A 17,768-nucleotide genomic window follows, 5' to 3' on the forward strand; every position below is an offset into this window, starting at 1 on the left:
GACACAGCATGCAGTTTATTGGAAGTTAAGCAAGACTTCTGCAGCTACCGGGTGCCCTTGAAGTCCTCAAAAAATGTCAGACAGGTTTTCCTTTACAAACCAAGAAGAGGTCTAGCTTAATGTTTTGTCTAATCCAGAATCTTCTTGCCAGTGCTTTGTCCCATCCCTTAACCTTGGACATAGTACAGCAGCCTGTGCAGACCCTCATGCCCCATTTCCAGAGGAGCAGCTCCACAGCCACCAGAGCTTGGCTGCTGGGGGTGAGGGGATGGTGATGGACAGTAGTTACTGCAGACTTACCAGAAGGCATGGCACAGTGATGGGGTAAAGGGGTGACAGCAGTCCCAGGCCAGGGCCCATCAGTGCAGGGAACAGTTATGTCCTCAAGTAGTCACCTTCATGGCAGAGTCCACCTTTATTGACAGCAGAGGCCATTCTAGAGCAGTTCACCAAGCATTTCCCCATCTTTGAACAACCAGGCTCTTTGCCTCTTCCACGTGGAAGCTGCTTGATGAAGTATGTGAGAAGATCCAAAAATCTATGTGGTTCAGACATGACCAACCTTGCAGAGAGACAGTGGGGCCCTGGTTTAGTGATTTGTGCAGTCTCAGCTGAGCCATACTGTTACCTGCCTTTGGGGGGTCACTGCCCTCCAGCGTCAGAGTCTGTTCCAGCCTGTGGGGAGACATTGGGACCACGTAAGCCCTCGTTCTGGCCGGTCATGTTGCTGCCTAGACCAAGCAGGCTCTGTGTCCTGGCAGGAGCCTCTTGCTGACTCGCTGGCTGCTTTGCCATCTCTGTTAGCTGGAAGTCAGGGTGGCAGCAGCCATTCTGGGAGGCTGAGGTCTAATTTCCCTTCACCCCACCTAAGCAAAGGCTTTGCAGGAGGTGGCCTCTCTCCCTGACTCCCCCTTCTTGCCTTGGTGTTTGAATGCCCAGCATCGCCCTAAGCAACTGGTGGTTTGTGGCCCATCTGACAGACCTGCTGGATCACTGCCAACTCCTCCAGTCCCACAACCTCTAGTAAGTGTGGTGCAGAGGGGTCGTAGGCTCTCCAGCCTCTTCTCCCGACACCCAGGTGCTGGAGGGTGGGCTGAGGAAGGGAGCCCTGGGAGGAACAGGCTGGTAGTCTCAGTCTCTTTTGTTTTATTCCAGTTTCGGGTCCAACATGAGAGAGTTCCTTCTGCTAGAATATGCCTCGGGACTGTTTGCTCACCACAGGTTGGAAGGCCAAGGCTGTGGGGTGGCATGGGGGCTCTTTGGCACTCGGTGCCATTTAGGGTTGGACTGCGTTCCCTCCATGCTCACTCCCTGAAGGCTGCAGGGGCCTGGGGAGAAGCCTGGGCTGCCAATCCCCAGAACCACAGGGCAGCACCTGGGCTCTCCAGCCCTCTCATGTCTATCTTCCTGGGGACTTTGCAGCCTGTGGCAGCTGGGGGTCGATTACTTTGACTACTGCCCTGAGCTTGGCCAGATTTCTTTGGAGCTGCACATTGAGCGGATCCCTCTCAATACTGAGCAGAAAGCCCTCAAGGTGCTGCGGATTTGTGAGCAGAGGCAGATGACCGAACAAGGTGAGCTGGCCCTGCTTGGTTAGATGTGGGAAGTGGGAAGCCCTGAGTTCCGACTCTACTTATGCCATGTCAGCCTCCTCCTCCCCGGCCACACTGAGGGAGGCTGGGCCCTCCTCAGAGCCAATAGCAGATGCCAGGAGGTAGGTAAACCAAGCAAGACCCAGGAAAATTATCAGGGAGGGACAAGAGAGCTAGGGATCCATTGGGACCTAGAAGAAATCAAGGAAGTTGGCTTTAAGAGAAGATTCTGACCTACTGCTCCTTTCTCTCTTACTCTAAGAAGTAAGATGTGGCATCAGCGTGAGGTGACCTGACCCAGGGGGTTGCTCTTTGCTGGCTAAGCCTGATGCGAAGGGGAGCAGGACTGGAGCTCAGGAGGGCATAGGTGGAAAAATGAGTATCGATAACTTTGGCCCTCCTCTTCCTCAACTGTTAGATAAAAACTTACAAAAGAAAAAACAAAAACAAAAAAACTTACCTTACTGTACCCAGAAGCATCTGCCTATTTACAACCGTCTCTGAAAGCATATGGTTTTCAGGACCCAAAGGAGGATCAGATTTTGGACATCCTGACAGATAATGGAGGAGCTAGTCTATGGGGAGAAGCAAAACACTTTTTTTTTTTTTTTTACCACCCCTAAAATCAGACGCACTCATAAAGCCGTCCCGCTGGGGCAGGTCATTACGCTTTTGGCAGAGCTGGAGATGACATGTAAATCCCAGCTTCCGTTTCAGCAAAGCCATATTTGCAACCTACAGAAAGGCCTTGATTGTTCTGTGGGAAGCTCAGATTAGGTGACAAGGCTGCTCCTACCCCAGTAGGGCTAAGGAATGGATGATTTGTCCCTTTTCTCTTTTCCCTGCCAAGTTCGCAGCATTTGTAAGATCTTAGCTATGAAAGCTATCCGCAATAATCGCCTGGGCTCAGCCCTCTCCTGGAGCATCCGTGCCAAAGATGCTGCCTTTGCCACACTGGTGTCAGACAGGTGGGTCTGGCTGAGGCTGGTGCTCCAGGGACTATCTGGGAAGGTTGGGAGGTTGACCTGGACGGCCCTAGGCCCGCTGTGCTGAGCTCTTCTGTGGGGGCCCTGCAGGTTCCTCAGAGATTACTGTGAGCGTGGCTGCTTTTCTGATTTGGATCTCATTGACAACCTCGGGCCAGCTATGATGCTTAGTGACCGGCTGACTTTCCTTGGTGAGTCTCTAGGCTCTGTCCTCTGGACTGTGGGCACAAGCAGTTGAGAAGATTTGAGGGACTGCTCTCTAGCATTCTTTTCCTGTTCAGCCCAAACTCCTAACCACGCATGGAGGTACTGGGGATTGAACCTGGGACCTTCTGTGTGGGAGGCAGGCACTCAACCACTGAGCTACAGTACCTTCTATAGCTTTTTTTAAATCATTTTATTTGATAACCAGCCATTAGTTGTTTTTTTTTAATCCCCCCCCTGTGGCTTTTTTTTGCGTGCTCTCTGCTTTGTGTCCATTCGCTGTGCATTCTTCTGCGTCTGTATTTATATTTAATTTCCCCTCTCCCCTTGCAGCTTGCTTGCTGTCTGCTCTGTGTCCACTCACTATGTGCTCTTCTGTGTTTTTGCTCGTCTTCCTTTTCCGTTGCATCACCTTGCTGAGTCGGCTCTCCGTGGTGCTTGTGGGCCAGGTGGCGTTCCGCAGCGTGCGGGCGAGCCTGCCTTCCCAAGGAGGCCCCTGGACATGAACCCCGGGCCTCCCATATGGTAGATGGGAGCCCAGCTGCTCAAGCCACAGCTGCTTCCTTCAGCTATTAGTTTTCATCCACATTGATTGTATGTTTTTGAAAGTGGTGACAGGTACATAGGTAACCAATGTGTAGAGCTTGTTTGGGGAATCTTTGTCCTCAGGACATTTTCTGGACAACCACACAGAGATAAAATATGGGACATTTCTTATCCCTTTGGCCCAGACAGCCTTGTGAGCCTTGTGTCGATGTGCACATCTGGCGTTCCCATCTCCTTCATGGCAAATTTCCGGATCATTTTGAGGGCCCGAGGGGCAAGTTTCTGGAAGCCCGCTCCATGGATGCGCTTGTGAGTGTCACCACCTCACTGATGGCAGAATGGCCCTTTTTCTTTTCACCATCTTTCTTAGTGGAAGCCATTCTGCCTCGACCATGTTGGAAAGTAGCTTATCTTTTATAACGCTTTATTTCCCAGTAATTTCAAACTTAGAGAAAAGTTGCAAAAAAGAATATAAGGAACCCCCATATACACTTTACCCAGATTCACCAACTGTTTATATTTTGCCTCATTTTATTCTGTATCAATCTTTTTTTTTTAAACAATTTAAGTTGAAGACATTGTTCCCCTTTCAATAAATACTTCTGTATTTCCTAAGAACAAGGACATTCTTTTATATAACCACAGAAAAGTTATCAAAATCAGGAATTTCATATTGATATGAAATTCTAATCTACAGTCCCTGTTTTGATGATAGCATTTGTCCTGTGATGTTCTGTAGAGCTTTTTCAAAACCCTGTTCTGGAGCCAGTCCAGGATTAGGAGTTGCATTTAGTTGTCATGTCTCTTTAGTGCCTCTGCCTTTGTGCTCCTTAACCTGGCCATTTTTGAAGAGCTGGCACATTTATTTTGTAGAGCACCCCCTATTTGGGTTTGTCTCAAGTCTCATGATTCAGTGAGATCTGGGCTGGGGCAGGAATGCTACTGAAGTGATATGTCCTCTTAAGTGTGTGTCCCTTACTGGTGGTGGCAGCTCTGCTTGGATCTAGTGGTGTCCACCGAGCTTCCCTTGCTTTTCCCTTTGTCTTACTAATTTATGATTTGAATACCTTGCTCATCAAATTTTCACCCACTAGACTGTTGAGTTTCTAACGCAGTCGTTCTTTCCGTTTTAGTCGGCATTCCTCTGTGAGAAACATTCCTCCTTCAATTCTGTATTAGTCAGCTTAAGGGGCACTGATGCAAAATACCAGAAGCCTGTTAGCTTTTATAAAGGGTATTTGTTTGGAGTAGAAGCTTACAGTTACCAGGCCATAAACCATTAAGTTACTTCCCTCACTAGTCTTTTCCCTAGTGTTGGAGCAAGATGGCTGCCGACACTTGCCAGGGTTCAGGCTCCTCTAGGCTTCCTTGGTTCCTCCCTTCCCGGGGCCTCTGCCCTGTCTAATGGACCCTTCTCTCTTTCCTCACATATCTGCTTCTCTGTGTATTTACTTTCTGGGGCTCCAATATCAAAACTCCAACTAACTTTTCTACCTTGACATTTTCTCTGAGTCCTACTGACATGGCCCAATCAAAGCCCTAATGGTAATTTAATCAAGTAAGAGTGAAACCTCTGAATTCAATACAATCTAAGGGTATCTCTTGCCAAGAGGAGCAGACCAGTTTACAAACATAATCAGTATCTTTTTGGAATTCATCAATAATATCAATCTGCCACACCTTCTATTCATTTGTGTGGACTCATGAACTGTTTTATTCCATGTTCCAATCCATGACTCGTTTCGTTGCTTACATCTTCCCAGATTAGACTCCTGAGCTCCTCCAGACAGTGTTTTGAACCCCCTTGGTGTGCTTCTCATCAGTTTGTGGGCTTGGAACCAGCTTGGGAAGCATCTCCCTGCTCTGAGGAACGGCCAGTCTGAAGTCTCTCTTATTTAGGGCCAGAGTGACTTTCATGCGTGTCACTTGGGGGCCACGTAGGGGAGGAGGGAGATGACCTACTGCTCTCTCAATAGGAAAGTACCGTGAGTTCCACCGGTTATATGGAGAGAAGCGTTTTGTTGATGCTGCTTCTCTTCTCCTATCCTTGATGACTTCTCAGATTGCCCCACGGTCTTTCTGGATGACTCTGCTAACAGACGCCCTGCCCCTTTTGGAACAGAAACAGGTAAAGGTGGAGTCCACAATGAGGTCTTCTCTATGATCCCTGGTATGCACTGCATGTCCCCCAAAGCACCAACTCTGGAAATCCAGGATTCACACAGGAACTGCTTAAGCCAGGCAGCTGACTGTGAACAACACCTGGCCCAGGGCCCTGACTAGAAGGGCTGGGAGCAATAGGAAGCTGCTCTGCCCTCCTAGGCCTTCAGATACAAAGCACACTCCCCAAAAGAGCACAGCATCCTGGAGTTTGGGCCTGGGCCAGGGAATAGCTAAGTGATGCGGCCTCTCTGCCCTAGGTGATTTTCTCAGCAGAGCAAACATATGAGCTGATGAGGTGTCTGGAGGACTTGACCTCAGGGAGACCAGGGTGTGGAGAGCCTGATGGCCAGCGGCTCCAGGTAACTAGCTTTCTGGGTTGGTGGTGCCACAATGGAGAGGGGGAAGACTCTTTCCATTAGGTCTCCCTTATCCTCTCCAAGCACTGGCCCCTTCCACTCATTTGCCTCCAAGTGTCTCTTAAGCAGTAACTGATACTTCTTTTAGCAGAAAACAGGCTGGTTCTAGTGTCCTCGGTCTACTCTTTTTTTTCCTATGGATCAGAGCTCTCTCTGGTGGAGCATCCCTTTGCACTCTGCTTTCTTAAATTGAGGATGTCGTTGTCCCCCCACTCTCTCCCCACCCTTTGGTAGCTAGAATTTCTGGAAGCTCCCAAGGAGGCCTCCTTCCTGGTGTGGCTCATGCTGGCTGTCTGTTTCTAGGATGACGACATAGAGACCACCAAGGTGGAAATGCTGAGACTTGCTCTTGCTCGAAATCTTGCTCGGGCAATTATAAAGGAAGGTTCACTGGAAGGTTCCTGAGGCCAGCCAAGAACTGACTCAATGTGGCATCTTTGTAATGGCAATGTATATAAATTTTTAACAGAATAAACGTCCTCCTTTGCAAACACATGGCAAGTTCTTACAGAGTCCTGCCAGGGAGTTTTTAAATTATCTACATTCACTCTGAACCTGAGATATTAAGAATTAAGAAAATGTTTAATTTCATTTTGACATGGATCTGACTTCCCTTGTCTCCTTAAAGAAGCCACCCTCAGAAGTTATGGTGAGTGTGGTGCTTTCCCACTTGGATCTGAAACTCAGACAAGGGTGATTGACCTGATTTCTTAAATCTGGCCTCCCCTCAGAACCAGCTGGAACACATAACTCTGCTTATCTCTTTTTGAAGAAAAAGTTCAGTTAGCTGTTATACTTAGAATGAAAACCTTAAACAGTTCCAGCCTGGCCACATATCCACCTCTGGAAGTCATGTGTGGCACCTTTCCCATCGGGGTGAATGGTGCCTAATTAGAAGGATTCCACGTGTGGGGGGAATGGTTTTATTTAACATGCAGCAGAACAAGGGCAGCACACTTGGTATAGCCAGTAGAGCTGCCTGCCACCAAACAGTGACCTCAGTAGTAACGAGTAACACAAATAATTTTAATGTCTAAAGCTTATTATAAAGGTACTTTTCCACATAATCATCCCATGTTTTTTCCAGGGTGGCAGCCTGGTCTCTGGAAAGCTCTTGGATTTATCCCTTAAGTAGTGAAACCAACTCACTGTTGGCCTGTTCTAATGAAGCAGTGAAACCTGCTTGCTGAAGATGGGAAGGGAGAGAAGATGACCTCATGATATCGAAAAGGGAAGGAGCAGTGGTTGGACTTGGGGAATGTGGCTCATGCCACCTTGCCCCAGGTTGTCCAGCAGCTCTAAGCCTGTCCAGCTGAGCTCTTCCACTGCCTCTATGCCAGCTGCTGGTTCTGTTTTCTGCTGGCTTGCTAGGCCCAGGATTGCATCCAGCAAATGAAGCAGCTGGGGCTGGGCACTGCTGAAGCACTGGGGTCTTGTGACTTGCTTCAGGCATGGCCCTGGATCTCACCATCTCCAGACCCGTCCTGCTGACAGAGCCCTTTAGCAGCTGGGGGAGTAGATGGGGTTTGGGGGTGATCTTTGATTGAGACATAATGACAAGTCCAGTGCAACAGATCTGGCTCCCACGGCCTGGCGTACAGCTGCAGGTGCCAAATCCCATCTGGCTGTAGGAGAGGGAGGTCGAAGCGGGAGGATGCAAAGGGCCCCTTCAGAGACCCCAAGGGTGGGACAGCAGTTTACTTCGTGCCAGGCAAGAGGTAGTGGTGGTGAGGAGGGGGCCTTCCTGTTCCCACAGCGGGAAGCACACTCTTCTCAGAAAGCTCCAGGGAAGGACAAATACTAGTTGTTTCTCTCCCATTTTCTTTCCTAGCCCCCGTTTGGGGATCCATGTCCTGCTGAGATGTCCATAGGACACAGCCTGCCACAGCCAGGGACACATATGTGTTTACCATTCCGAGCCGTTCCTTTTCTCCGGTGTCCATTCGAGGGTAACACAGCCCAGGCAGGGCAGGGCAGCAGATTCTGCAGCACGCCAATTCTTTGTTCTATGCCAGGGGCCTTCTTGGGCCAGTGGATTCTGACCTCCTCACTGGAGGTGGTAGCAGGAATCCACTAGCAGGAGAGACCAGCTGCTGGATGCAGGAAGCACAGAAGAGCGCTGGGGACAGAGGCCTCGCAAGCCAGCCTTGGCAGGAGTGTGGGGACCATTTTGTCCTTTAAAAGGTCCTGTTAGCCTCTTGAGGGAACACCCCCCTAACAAGCATTGGGGAACACCAGTAAAAACGGGGTGGAAACCTACTCAAAGCCTCAGGCCCAAGTTCCCATGAGAGTAGGACAGAGTCGGGGGCTACTTCTCCACCCGATTGTGTATGGCCACTTCAAGTCACACAGGTAAATAAAAACGGCCTTTGAGAGGCCAAAGAAGGAAATCACCACAGCAGCAAGTTGGCTCCCAGCAGAATGCCCAGGGCCCCTGTTCCACATCAAAACTACAAGGGCTGTAGGCAGAACTCAGTTTGGGACCCCGAGCCCCCGCCCTGCCCCGAGGCAGCCTGCCTGGGCTTCCAGGTGGATCTCACAGGTCCTGCGGGGTCATAGGTTGCCCCACTGCTCCACAGGCGGGAACTGGTCCACCTCGCCCACCTCCGTGCTCAGCTGCTCCCCCAGGGCGAAGGTCAGCCTATACCGAAGCCTCACCTTCTCCTGCGACAGAGGGCAGCACAGGAGACTCAGAATAGTCCCTGCAGTGGGACACTCTCTTCTCTGCTGCCTTCTCATGGCCCTTTCTGTGCTAAGGGATGGTTGTGGCTCCCACCCCCTGTCCTCGTCCAGCCACTGAACTTGCGGCAGGGAAGGCATGTGGGTTACTGCTGTGGCATCACAGCACTGACTTGGAGGTGGCCTTGAGGCCGGGGGGTGGGGGCCAGGAGGCAATGGTCCCAAAGACCCAGCCTGAGGCAGCTGGTGCTCTCAGGCCGCCTGCCCCCTGCTCACCTTCAGTGGATTGGCCAGCAGCATGACCTGGGTGATGGCTGCGGGTGGCTGGATGGGACTGAATGGAGAGAGTTCTGTCCCAGAGGGTGGCTGCAACTTCACTTTCATGGACTAAAGATAAAGAGAAGCCTGTCAAGAGAGCCCTTGACCTGGACATACGCTGCTGGCCGTGAGGGCCCCGAAGCAGGGGTACCTTGGGCACCGCAGCCTGCAGCACGATGCTCCTGACGGGCAGGGGGGCCGTGTTGAGCATGGACACCACCACCACCAGCACGTCGGGCCGCCCTGGTGGGCACTCCTTGGCAAAGTGGAAGAGGATGCGGAAGCCGTTTTTATCATAGGCTGTCACAGGAAGGGCGTTGCCTGGAAGAAGGGGGCATGTAAGTGTGGAAGGCGAGAGAGGACCAGTGGTCCCAGAGCTCCAGTGGTGCCCATTCCAGCCAAGTGGGAGAGGAGGGCTGCCCCGTTTCATGAGGCTCCATTTAAGGCCACCGCTCCCTCGAGGGGCCTGGGAAGGAACCTCGGGTCAGGACAATCCTCAGAGCCTAAAAGCAGTTGCTAGAGGCTGAAGCTGAGGCAGCAGGCAGGGGAGCAGATTTCACTCTACAGACCCCTGCAAGGGAGGCTGTATCCACCCCTTTTACATCCCGACAGAGCTGTGGTCCCACTTTCCCTCCCACCTCAGCCTCCAAACCTACTAGGCTTGATAGATTCCAAAGGGACATGGACACTGGCCAGGGAGAGCTCAGGCCTCTTCACAGGGCTGCCCTGGGCTGGGCAGGCAGGTGGCTGAAGGAGAGGCCTAGCTGGGGGGCTGGTGGGCATCAGAGGAGAGGCGGCAGTTCCCGGGAAGAAGCTGGAGGAGGTGAGTTTCACCAAGCCTGAGGTCCTAGGCAGCAGGAAAGGGGACGGAAGGCAAGTCAGGGACCAGCCCAGAGCTGGTGGAAGCAGTCCCTCACAAATCACACCCACCCCAGTCACAGCCAGCGCTTATCCCCCTTTCCTTGCTTCCCAGGCCAAGAGGGAAGAGTCCCCAGACCCTCCCTGGGCTACCTCTCTAGTTCTCCAAAACCCAGGCCTAACCCTCGTCATGCCTCGCTCTTCTCCCACTCATTACGCTTTGGCCTCTTCCAGAAGCTGATCCAGTGCATCCAGCCGATGCAGAGCACTGTCACCCAGAGCTGAGCCATGGTGACCAGGGACTGCAGGCTCAGCCTCTGTGGCTGAAGCTGTGGTCAGTCCAGTGGCGAACAGGGAGGCGGCTGCGTTGGGGGTAGGGACGCTGGCTGGGATGGCAGGAACTGGGAAGGGATGTGGCAGTGGAGGTCGGGAGGCGCTGGAGGGTGGAGCCGAGGATTGGAGGAGAGGGCTGCCTGCAGGGCCGCAGGCCGCAGGGGCCGGTGTGGAGCTGAAGAAGTCCAGGCCTGACTGCTCACTCTATTGGGAGTGGAAAAAAGCGAATGAGCCACGGGCTCTGGAGCATTTTCCACGGGTGGCTGACCTGTACCTCTGGGGCCATCGGAGTTGTGCCTTCACACATCTTCACTAGCCTCGGAACCCTCCAAGAGCAGGGCCAGAGAAAAGCAGTGGGATGTGACCACAGTCCCCCACCATGCCCAGGACAGTGCCCCGTAGAGGAAGAGCTAGCACCACTCCAGTAAATGCACCGAGAGCCAACTAGAAGAGAGAGAACTGAGAAGTTCTCTTGTGGGCTTCAGTGATATCATTGTCACTTGCTGCCCCTACCTGGAACAGGTGCCACTGGCTATTTCCAACTGTCTCTTTGGCAGGACCAGAGGGAGCTGAGTCATTGAGGCCTGAAGAGAGACAAGAAAACTGACTCTGGGCTTCAGCTACCCCAAGTCCCACCCCACCCCCACCCTGAGCAAGGACACAGGACCAAAATGACATCAGCTGGTGAAGGGCTGGGACAAAGGTGCTCTCCAGGCAGCCTATGAGAAGGAACAGATTCTCTTCTGTCCTTAAATCCAGAAGAGAGGGCACTCGGGGGAGGGGAGCAGACAAGGTGGGCAGAAGTCCTGGAAGACTGCCTGGCGAAAGGGACGTGCTCAAGCCTCAGCCTTGTGGTCCACTGGACTCTGCTGCTGCTCTATAGCTGAAGCCTCCTTCCCACACCTGCAGAAGCCCCTGGAGCAGCCCTCAGCCCCCCTCGTTCTGCAGTCCTTTCTTCCTCTACTGAGTTGCCAGGAGAAGCCCTTTCCACCCTCCTTCAAGGACTTTACCCAAGCACAGCAGCTCCTCATCGAGCAGGGAGAGGGCGGTGCTGGTACTGCTGGGCCTTGGGGAGGCCTCGGCCTGGCTGGTCAAGTGGCTGCGCACAGGTCCTGAGGTCTGGGGGGGTGGGGGTAGGACAGGGATGCCCGATGAGGGTGGGGCGAGCACTGGGGCCAATGCTGGGGACAAGCTGCTTGGTGTGTCCAGTTCGGCAAGGTCGATGAGCATGCCCTGGCTACTGCACAGGCTGTTTCCTGGAAGGGCAAATGGAAGAGTGAGCAGGATAATCAGGGGTCATTCTGGGGGCCAGAAAGCAGGAGGCAGGACCCTGAGCACAGCGGTTAATCCCATAGCCTGTGGAGGCCTAGCGGGGAACATGGGAAAGCAAGCAGAAGGGTGCTGGGGGGAAACCCTGGCCTCTGGAAAGCTGGAGGACCACTTACAGGGGCCCTGGGCTCTGTGGTGTGACACATGGCTTGAGGCAGGGGCTTGGGGTGGTCTGTAAGGGATGGAACCAGAACATCTTACCTTCCGGGTCAGGCACAGCTGAAGTGGCCACTTCACCATTGATGATCTGCCCTTCAATAATTGTTTTGTAAGAGTTGATGACCCGGGAGAGGTTGTCACTGGCCTGCAGGATGTCCCCTGGAGCCAAAAAGAATCCTTGCTCCTAGCTGTGATATCTTCCACCAGCACATCCACATCCACATTCCTAGGTCATCTTTGTCAACCACTTTTTCCTTCTCACTCACCCAGACAATTGTCATTGTCCTCTGTCTCGCTGGCTAATTTGAATAAGGTCCGCCTCTTGTTCTCACACCGATCAAACAGCTCCTGAAAAGAGACCCAGATCTAAAAAAGCAAAACTACAAAGGCCCTTAGAGATCAACTAATTTGGCGTCCAGGCCCAGGAGAGCTTCAGGGCTCCCCTAGGCATGGCGAGTTACTGAGAGCTCGGACGAGAGCTCAGCTCCTCTGCAGCCAGCTTCCACACTGTATCCCCCAGGACATCCTGCCTGGGTGGAGGAGTCACTAAGATGGGCAAATGAGAGGAAGGAAGTCCCTTCTCAACTCCAAGGCTGGCATGTGCTTCAGAATTCAAAGTATCTAAGTATGATGGTTAGTTTTGTGTGTCAACTTGGCCACAGTACCCAGTTATTCAAACGCTGGCCTAGGCATTTCTGTGAAGGTATTTTGTAGATGTGGTAGAACAATTATGGGTCAGTTGACTCTAAGTAAGGATTACCCTTAATAACCAGAGTGGGCCTCATCCCAGCCGTCAAGAGTCTTCATAAGAGCAAAACTGAGATTTCCCTGAGGGAGAAATTCTGCCTCAAGACTGTGGCATCAGCTCCTGCCCAAGAGGTTCCAGTCCGCCGCCCAGCCCTCTAGCTTCTGGACGTGCCGGTCCCCACAGCTTTGCGTAAGCCAGTTCCTGGAGTCGGACCTCTTACAGTCTGCACACAACTCCTACGAGGGCTGCTGTCTCTGCAGAGCCCTACCTGGTACACTGACTTTGGCCTGAGATGCAACATCAGCCATCAGGTCACACAGACCTGGGTCTACACCCAGCATTTCCACCAGGGTGAGTTACTCACATCTGAGGTGTCAAACGGGGGTACCACATCTGGTCACAGGGCTGCTGTGTAGATTAAGTGACTGCACACGAAGTGCTTATCCCCTGTCTTAAACAGGCCAGCGCCGCATGGGGGGCCCACCTTCATGAGCTCCTTGTCTGCCTCTGAAGAGTCCTCCTTGCTGTAGTGCAGCAGCATCTCATGGAGCAACTTCACGTTGTTGTGCACCTCCTCTAGAGTGTGCAGGCGCTTGGTCACCTTCTGGATCCGGGCCTCGTCCTGCTCCATCAGAGGACCAAGGAGAAAGCATGTGTGGCTTCACTGCTTTTCCCATTCCCCAGAGTCCCAGCTAAGGACCAAACCTCACCCCAGAAAGAGAGCAGAGGCCAACCCCTACCCCTGCCCCTTGGAAGCTCCTTTCGAAGGCCTGTTTCTTGGGAACCACAGCCTCTGACCTAAGCTAATTTTTTTTTTCATTTTACCCCCCACTCTCAGCTATGGATTCATCAACTCTTGCTTCTCTATTCCATCCTTTCCCCCAAGCTACAATGTTTCCCTGTCCATTTTCTGGCCTCGGGGGTGGGGGGAGGGGGGCTTGTGGGTACAGGTTCCACGTCATTTCCCCACCAAAGAAGCAGGGGCCACTCACTTCCTTCACCATGGACTTGATGAGCTTGTTAGCCTCTTGCAGGTCATCTGGGTTTTTGCTTTTCAATAGCTTGGCTAAAAGCTGGAAGGAAGACATCAAGGGTGAAGGGTAAAGGAAGGGCCCCCCTCTTGGGGAGACCCCAGAGAACCTGGAGCTCCCAGCAGTACTGAGGGAAAGTACTTTTTTACCTCTTCCTGCTGCCACTTCTCATCTGGGAAAAGCCCAGGCCTGGGATGTACTTTACCTTAGATTTCTCTTCATCATCAAAAACAGGGTTTTTGGGACGAGGCGGTGGAGAAGGGATTAACGTCCTGTCAGCAGGAACTGGGGGGTCAGACTGCACTATGCCTGGAAGGATATGGGAGTGCAAGAGTTCACTCCGACACAGGTCAGCACCTTGTGACCCCTCCTCGTGCACCAAGGGGCACAGCCCTGGGATTCAGATCAGCAAAGCAGGGGCAGGGGACGGAGCAGGCTGCCCACCCTACCCCACTCCCAGCTGAGTCCCTCCCCTGGGATAATGGCATTTCTCTTAAGGACAAAGTGAAGGAGAAAGGGGGTGGGTCTGAGTACCTCAAACATCCCCTACCTCTCCCTTACCCTGGCCAGTCCTCGAGGTCTGCCTTGAGGAAGAGGGAAGGCAACACGTACCTTGTCTCTTCAACATGTGGTAGGCATCCTTGATCTTCGATTCTTCCGGCAGGGCCACTGTCCAGCTATAGAGCAGCTCAATAATCTTGGTCTTCACTTTCTCAGACACCCTGTCCCCCAGGTACTAAGAGGTAAGAGAAAATGGGAAAACCTAGTAACTGTAGACTAGAAAGTGTATGGCTCTCATCACAGCAATTAAATGGTACCTCAAACCTACTCAAAACAGCAGGTGTGCAGGTGTGTGTGAGACAGAGCAAGGGGAGGGAGGGAGCTCCCTGTGGCATTGCTGTATCCATCCGGGATACAGTCTGTGGTTAGGCAGGAGGCCGGGAGCTTGTAACGGCATTTCCATGCACAATCTGCCAGAAACCCAACTGGGTTCTATCTGGAAGGAGTTCATGGGAGTGCCTTCAGCAGGAAGGATCATGCCCCCTGCTTTAAGTGGGTGCCCAGAGTTAAGTGACACAGGTGTGCACCACAAGCACATCAGCCAGCTCCTGGAAGCCACACCAGACAGGCCAAAGGGCGCTTTCTCACATGGGCTGGGTATCTGTCCAAGAAAGTCACCTGTCCCCATGGCCAGTATGTCACCCCCTTACCTCCAGGGGCTACCTCTCTAAGGACAGGACAGAGAACCTCAGATCTGCGGAGATGCTGGTTGTACAGTGAAAGCCAGTACAGTGGGAGAGGAGGAAGAACACAGAAGTCCCTAGAATTAAGGAAACTCCCTTGACTGACCTTTGGAGAAACGACTTTGATTAACTCATTCAAAAACCGGAACTTTCCCACTTCGTTATGAAATCTCCGCCCACAGTTCTTCATACAAGCCTCCAGCACCTGTGGCCACACAAAGGCGAGGCTGCTCAGTAAGTGGGAATTGGGGCCAGGGCCTAGTCGCTGGCAAGCCACCTGGCACCTAGTCAGCATTGAGTAGATGTCACCGAACAGCCTCAATCCCTGAAAAGTAGTGTAAGCCGACCCAGAGAAGGGTACAGGTTTAGCAGCAGAATAACTAACACTGGGCCTCCCACTGCCTTTCTCTTTTGGGGAAGCTAGGGAGGTACTAAAGTAAGCAACACTGCGTGTCAGTCCTGGGGAGCACTGGGAAGAGTCTGCTCTCATATTTTACAGATGAGGAAACCGAGGCCAGAGATTTAAAGTTTCTCTGATTCATGGTCCAGGATTCTTTCCAGAACCTGACCTATGGTTTTGTTTTGTTTTTTTGGGGGGGAGGGTAATGCTTAAATCCTGTTTTCTTCAATTTAGATGACGTAATCCCTCCCCATTTATTTTCCCTCAGGGACACTGAAAACTTAAGCCTTCCTGTACTTCCTTGGGCCCTTGGTATCTGCAGAGGTTATGCCAAGGAGAGCACCACCCCAATGCCCCCTTTTTTGTTTTATTTTTCCAAAAAGCAGGGTTGTTCCACCAGGGCACTGCTGACATTTTGGGCTGGAGCGTTTTCTGTTGTGGGGGGCTGTCCTGTGCATTGCAGGGTACTCAACAGCGTCCCAGGCCTCTGCCTGCTAGATGCCAGAGCACCCCTCTCCAGTTCTGACATCCGGAAAGTCTCCAGACCTGGCCAAGTGCTCCCTGGGGGTAAACTCCCGCCCAGGTGAGAAACAGTGTTTTAAGGCCTTAGCTCTGCAGTGAACGTGATAGAATGAGCACGGGAGTAGTATATGCACTCATCGGCTATCATTTTTCTATTCTATCTTTCTAGCACTGAATGAAAACTGCCTGAGATGCATCTGATCTCAGTTGCTTGGTAGGTTCCCTGGGTTCAAGAGAGAGCCTGCAAGTGCCAGAATGCCATACATGGTGCCACGTCTTGACTCTCTTTAGTCTGAGTAACACTATAATCTGCCATTGTGGCTGCACCTCTAAGTGTGATGACTTCACTAGTAACTGGCATTGTTTTCAGCTACGGATGAATTATACTCGCTTCTCCTTTCTACAGCTGTCCAGCTCCATCAGCACCTCTTCAAGAAGCCTTCTGAGCCCAGCCCTTAGCACATCTGCCTCTCCCATCACTCCCATCAGACTGTGTGCACCACACTGGGAAGATGCGTCAGCCATCTCTGACACCTTAATGCCTGGCACAGCACCTGGCACAAGGGCACACACGTCTGCAGGACTGATGACAGAACGTGTTTTAGACAGATCCAGTTTGTATCAAGGCCTTTCTGCTGGCTCTGAGTAGGAGACCTGAGAACTGCTGAGACCAACGATGCACGAGGATCGACAGAGTGAAGAACCTACCGTCAGCGCCTGGACCGCCTCCCATTCCTGTGGAGACTGGATCTTGTGGGCCAGCAGTCGGACAGAGATCTGGGGCCTGGGAGACAAGCAGACCCCCACCTTCACTACACCGACCCAGAACCAGCTGGTGGGCCACTGCTTGCATTCTTCCAGTCAGCTCTCTCCCTCCTGCCCCCTGATAGCTGCGAGACTCACCCTTCAAGTTCTTTGTTGATCTGGTCACAGAAGCCAATAATGTATTCCCAGTCCTCCTGCCGGTTGGAAGGGTTGGTGGCTTTATCTTAAGAGAGAACAAAGGAGAGCTCGACGTTTGGAAGAGCATGGAGGTCAAAATAGAAGATTCTCATCACTTGAGATCCAACTTTTAGCACTGAGGTAAAATTAAGTTTATATCCAAATTTCTTCTCTGATTGAGACCTCACTCAGTCAGCAGCACTGAAATATTGTCCCTCTGTCCAGTATTTTGAAAGTCACAAAGAAAAGAGAAAAACAAATCCTCAGGCTCATGGAGCTTAGAGCAGATCAGAATTTACAGGACAAATATAAATAATTATAAATACAAATGATTAAGATGTTCACAAATACATATATGAAATAATTTATATTTTGTGTTTATAAGCAAAAAAAATTGTGTTTTATAAAACACAGAACAAACAGTTATACTTTTAGCTGCATAAAAATGTCCTAAGTGTTAAGTAGTTAAGCAAGTAGGGTTCACCAAGAACTGGTTCCTGGAGAAAGGTGAGTCAAGTCCTAACCTCTGGGAAGAGGACTTGGCCCAATGGATAGGGTGTCCGCCTACCACATGGGAGGTCCGCGGTTCAAACCCCGGGCCTCCTTGACCCGTGTGGAGCTGGCCCATGTGCAGTGCTGATGCACACAAGGAGGGCCACCCCACGCAGGGGTGTCCCCCGTGTAGGGAAGCCCCACATGCAAGGAGTGTGCCCTGTAAGGAGAGCCACCCAGCGCGAAAGAAAGTGCAACCTGCCCAAGAATGGCACCGCACGCAGGGAGAGCTGACACAAGATGATGCAACAAAAAGAAACACAGATTCCCACTGATAAGAATAGAAGCAGTCACAGAAGAACACAACAGCGAATGGACACAGAGAGCAGACAACTGGTGGTGGTGGTGGTGGAGAAATAAATAAATATTTAAAATTTTAAAGACCTAACCTTCCTGAGGAATGGGTTTGGCTCAATGAATAGAGTATCTGCCTACCACATGGGAGGTTCAAGGTTTAAACCCAGGGCCTCCTGACCCATGTGGTGAAGCTGGTCCATGCGCAGTGCTGATGCGTATAAGGAGTACCATGCCACAAAGGGGTATCCCCTGGGTAGGGGAGCCCCATGCGCAAGGAGTGCGCCCCGTAAGGGGAGCTGCCCCATGTGACGAAAGTGCAGCCTGCCCAGGAGTGGGACCGCACACACAGAGAGATGAGGCAGCAAGGTGATGTAACAAAAAGAAACACAGATTCCTGATGCCGCTGACAAGAATAGAAGCAGACACAGAAAAACACACAGCGAATGGGC

General features: G+C 51.9%; 2 protein-coding genes and 1 long non-coding RNA gene across 7 annotated transcripts in view; 2 read left to right on the forward strand and 1 right to left on the reverse strand.

Moving 5' to 3' along the window:
- Positions 1–6,398, forward strand: part of NUP85 (nucleoporin 85) — a 36,338-nt gene extending 29,940 nt beyond the window's left edge. For 2 of the 3 annotated variants that reach the window (XM_004463860.5, XM_071210799.1), the window contains 8 exons: positions 940–1,023; positions 1,156–1,221; positions 1,423–1,574; positions 2,443–2,560; positions 2,669–2,769; positions 5,305–5,456; positions 5,749–5,850; positions 6,211–6,398. In XM_004463860.5, coding sequence (XP_004463917.1) covers positions 940–1,023; positions 1,156–1,221; positions 1,423–1,574; positions 2,443–2,560; positions 2,669–2,769; positions 5,305–5,456; positions 5,749–5,850; positions 6,211–6,312 — 877 coding nt within the window. In that variant the 3' untranslated portion in view covers positions 6,313–6,398. The remainder of the gene's footprint in view (positions 1–939; positions 1,024–1,155; positions 1,222–1,422; positions 1,575–2,442; positions 2,561–2,668; positions 2,770–5,304; positions 5,457–5,748; positions 5,851–6,210) is intronic. The other variant, XR_188410.5, reaches the window with a different exon arrangement.
- GGA3 (golgi associated, gamma adaptin ear containing, ARF binding protein 3) overlaps positions 1–17,768 on the reverse strand; it is a 23,200-nt gene continuing 5,432 nt past the window's right edge. Inside the window, exons 2-17 of one of the 3 annotated variants that reach the window (XM_071210798.1) lie at positions 16,432–16,516; positions 16,237–16,312; positions 14,713–14,811; positions 13,975–14,098; positions 13,568–13,671; positions 13,324–13,404; positions 12,816–12,953; positions 11,850–11,931; positions 11,626–11,742; positions 11,106–11,351; positions 10,609–10,679; positions 9,980–10,299; positions 9,561–9,751; positions 9,056–9,225; positions 8,863–8,973; positions 1–675 (exon numbers count right to left, since the gene is read on the reverse strand). In XM_071210798.1, the coding sequence (XP_071066899.1) occupies positions 643–675; positions 8,863–8,973; positions 9,056–9,225; positions 9,561–9,751; positions 9,980–10,299; positions 10,609–10,679; positions 11,106–11,351; positions 11,626–11,742; positions 11,850–11,931; positions 12,816–12,953; positions 13,324–13,404; positions 13,568–13,671; positions 13,975–14,098; positions 14,713–14,811; positions 16,237–16,312; positions 16,432–16,516 (2,048 nt within the window). In that variant the 3' untranslated portion in view covers positions 1–642. Of the gene's footprint in view, positions 676–6,814; positions 8,572–8,862; positions 8,974–9,055; positions 9,226–9,560; positions 9,752–9,979; positions 10,300–10,608; positions 10,680–11,105; positions 11,352–11,625; positions 11,743–11,849; positions 11,932–12,815; positions 12,954–13,323; positions 13,405–13,567; positions 13,672–13,974; positions 14,099–14,712; positions 14,812–16,236; positions 16,313–16,431; positions 16,517–17,768 lie in introns of those variants that run through there. The other 2 variants (XM_004463856.5, XM_058284706.2) reach the window with 2 other exon arrangements.
- The window catches only part of LOC105746632 (uncharacterized), a 9,235-nt gene continuing 3,840 nt past the window's right edge, over positions 12,374–17,768 (forward strand). Inside the window, exons 1-2 of the long non-coding RNA XR_011646943.1 lie at positions 12,374–12,682; positions 15,935–16,611. This is a non-coding gene — a long non-coding RNA (uncharacterized lncRNA). The remainder of the gene's footprint in view (positions 12,683–15,934; positions 16,612–17,768) is intronic.

Source organism: Dasypus novemcinctus, chromosome 21 (genome assembly GCF_030445035.2).
Source record: "Dasypus novemcinctus isolate mDasNov1 chromosome 21, mDasNov1.1.hap2, whole genome shotgun sequence".
Lineage (NCBI taxonomy): Eukaryota > Metazoa > Chordata > Mammalia > Cingulata > Dasypodidae > Dasypus > Dasypus novemcinctus.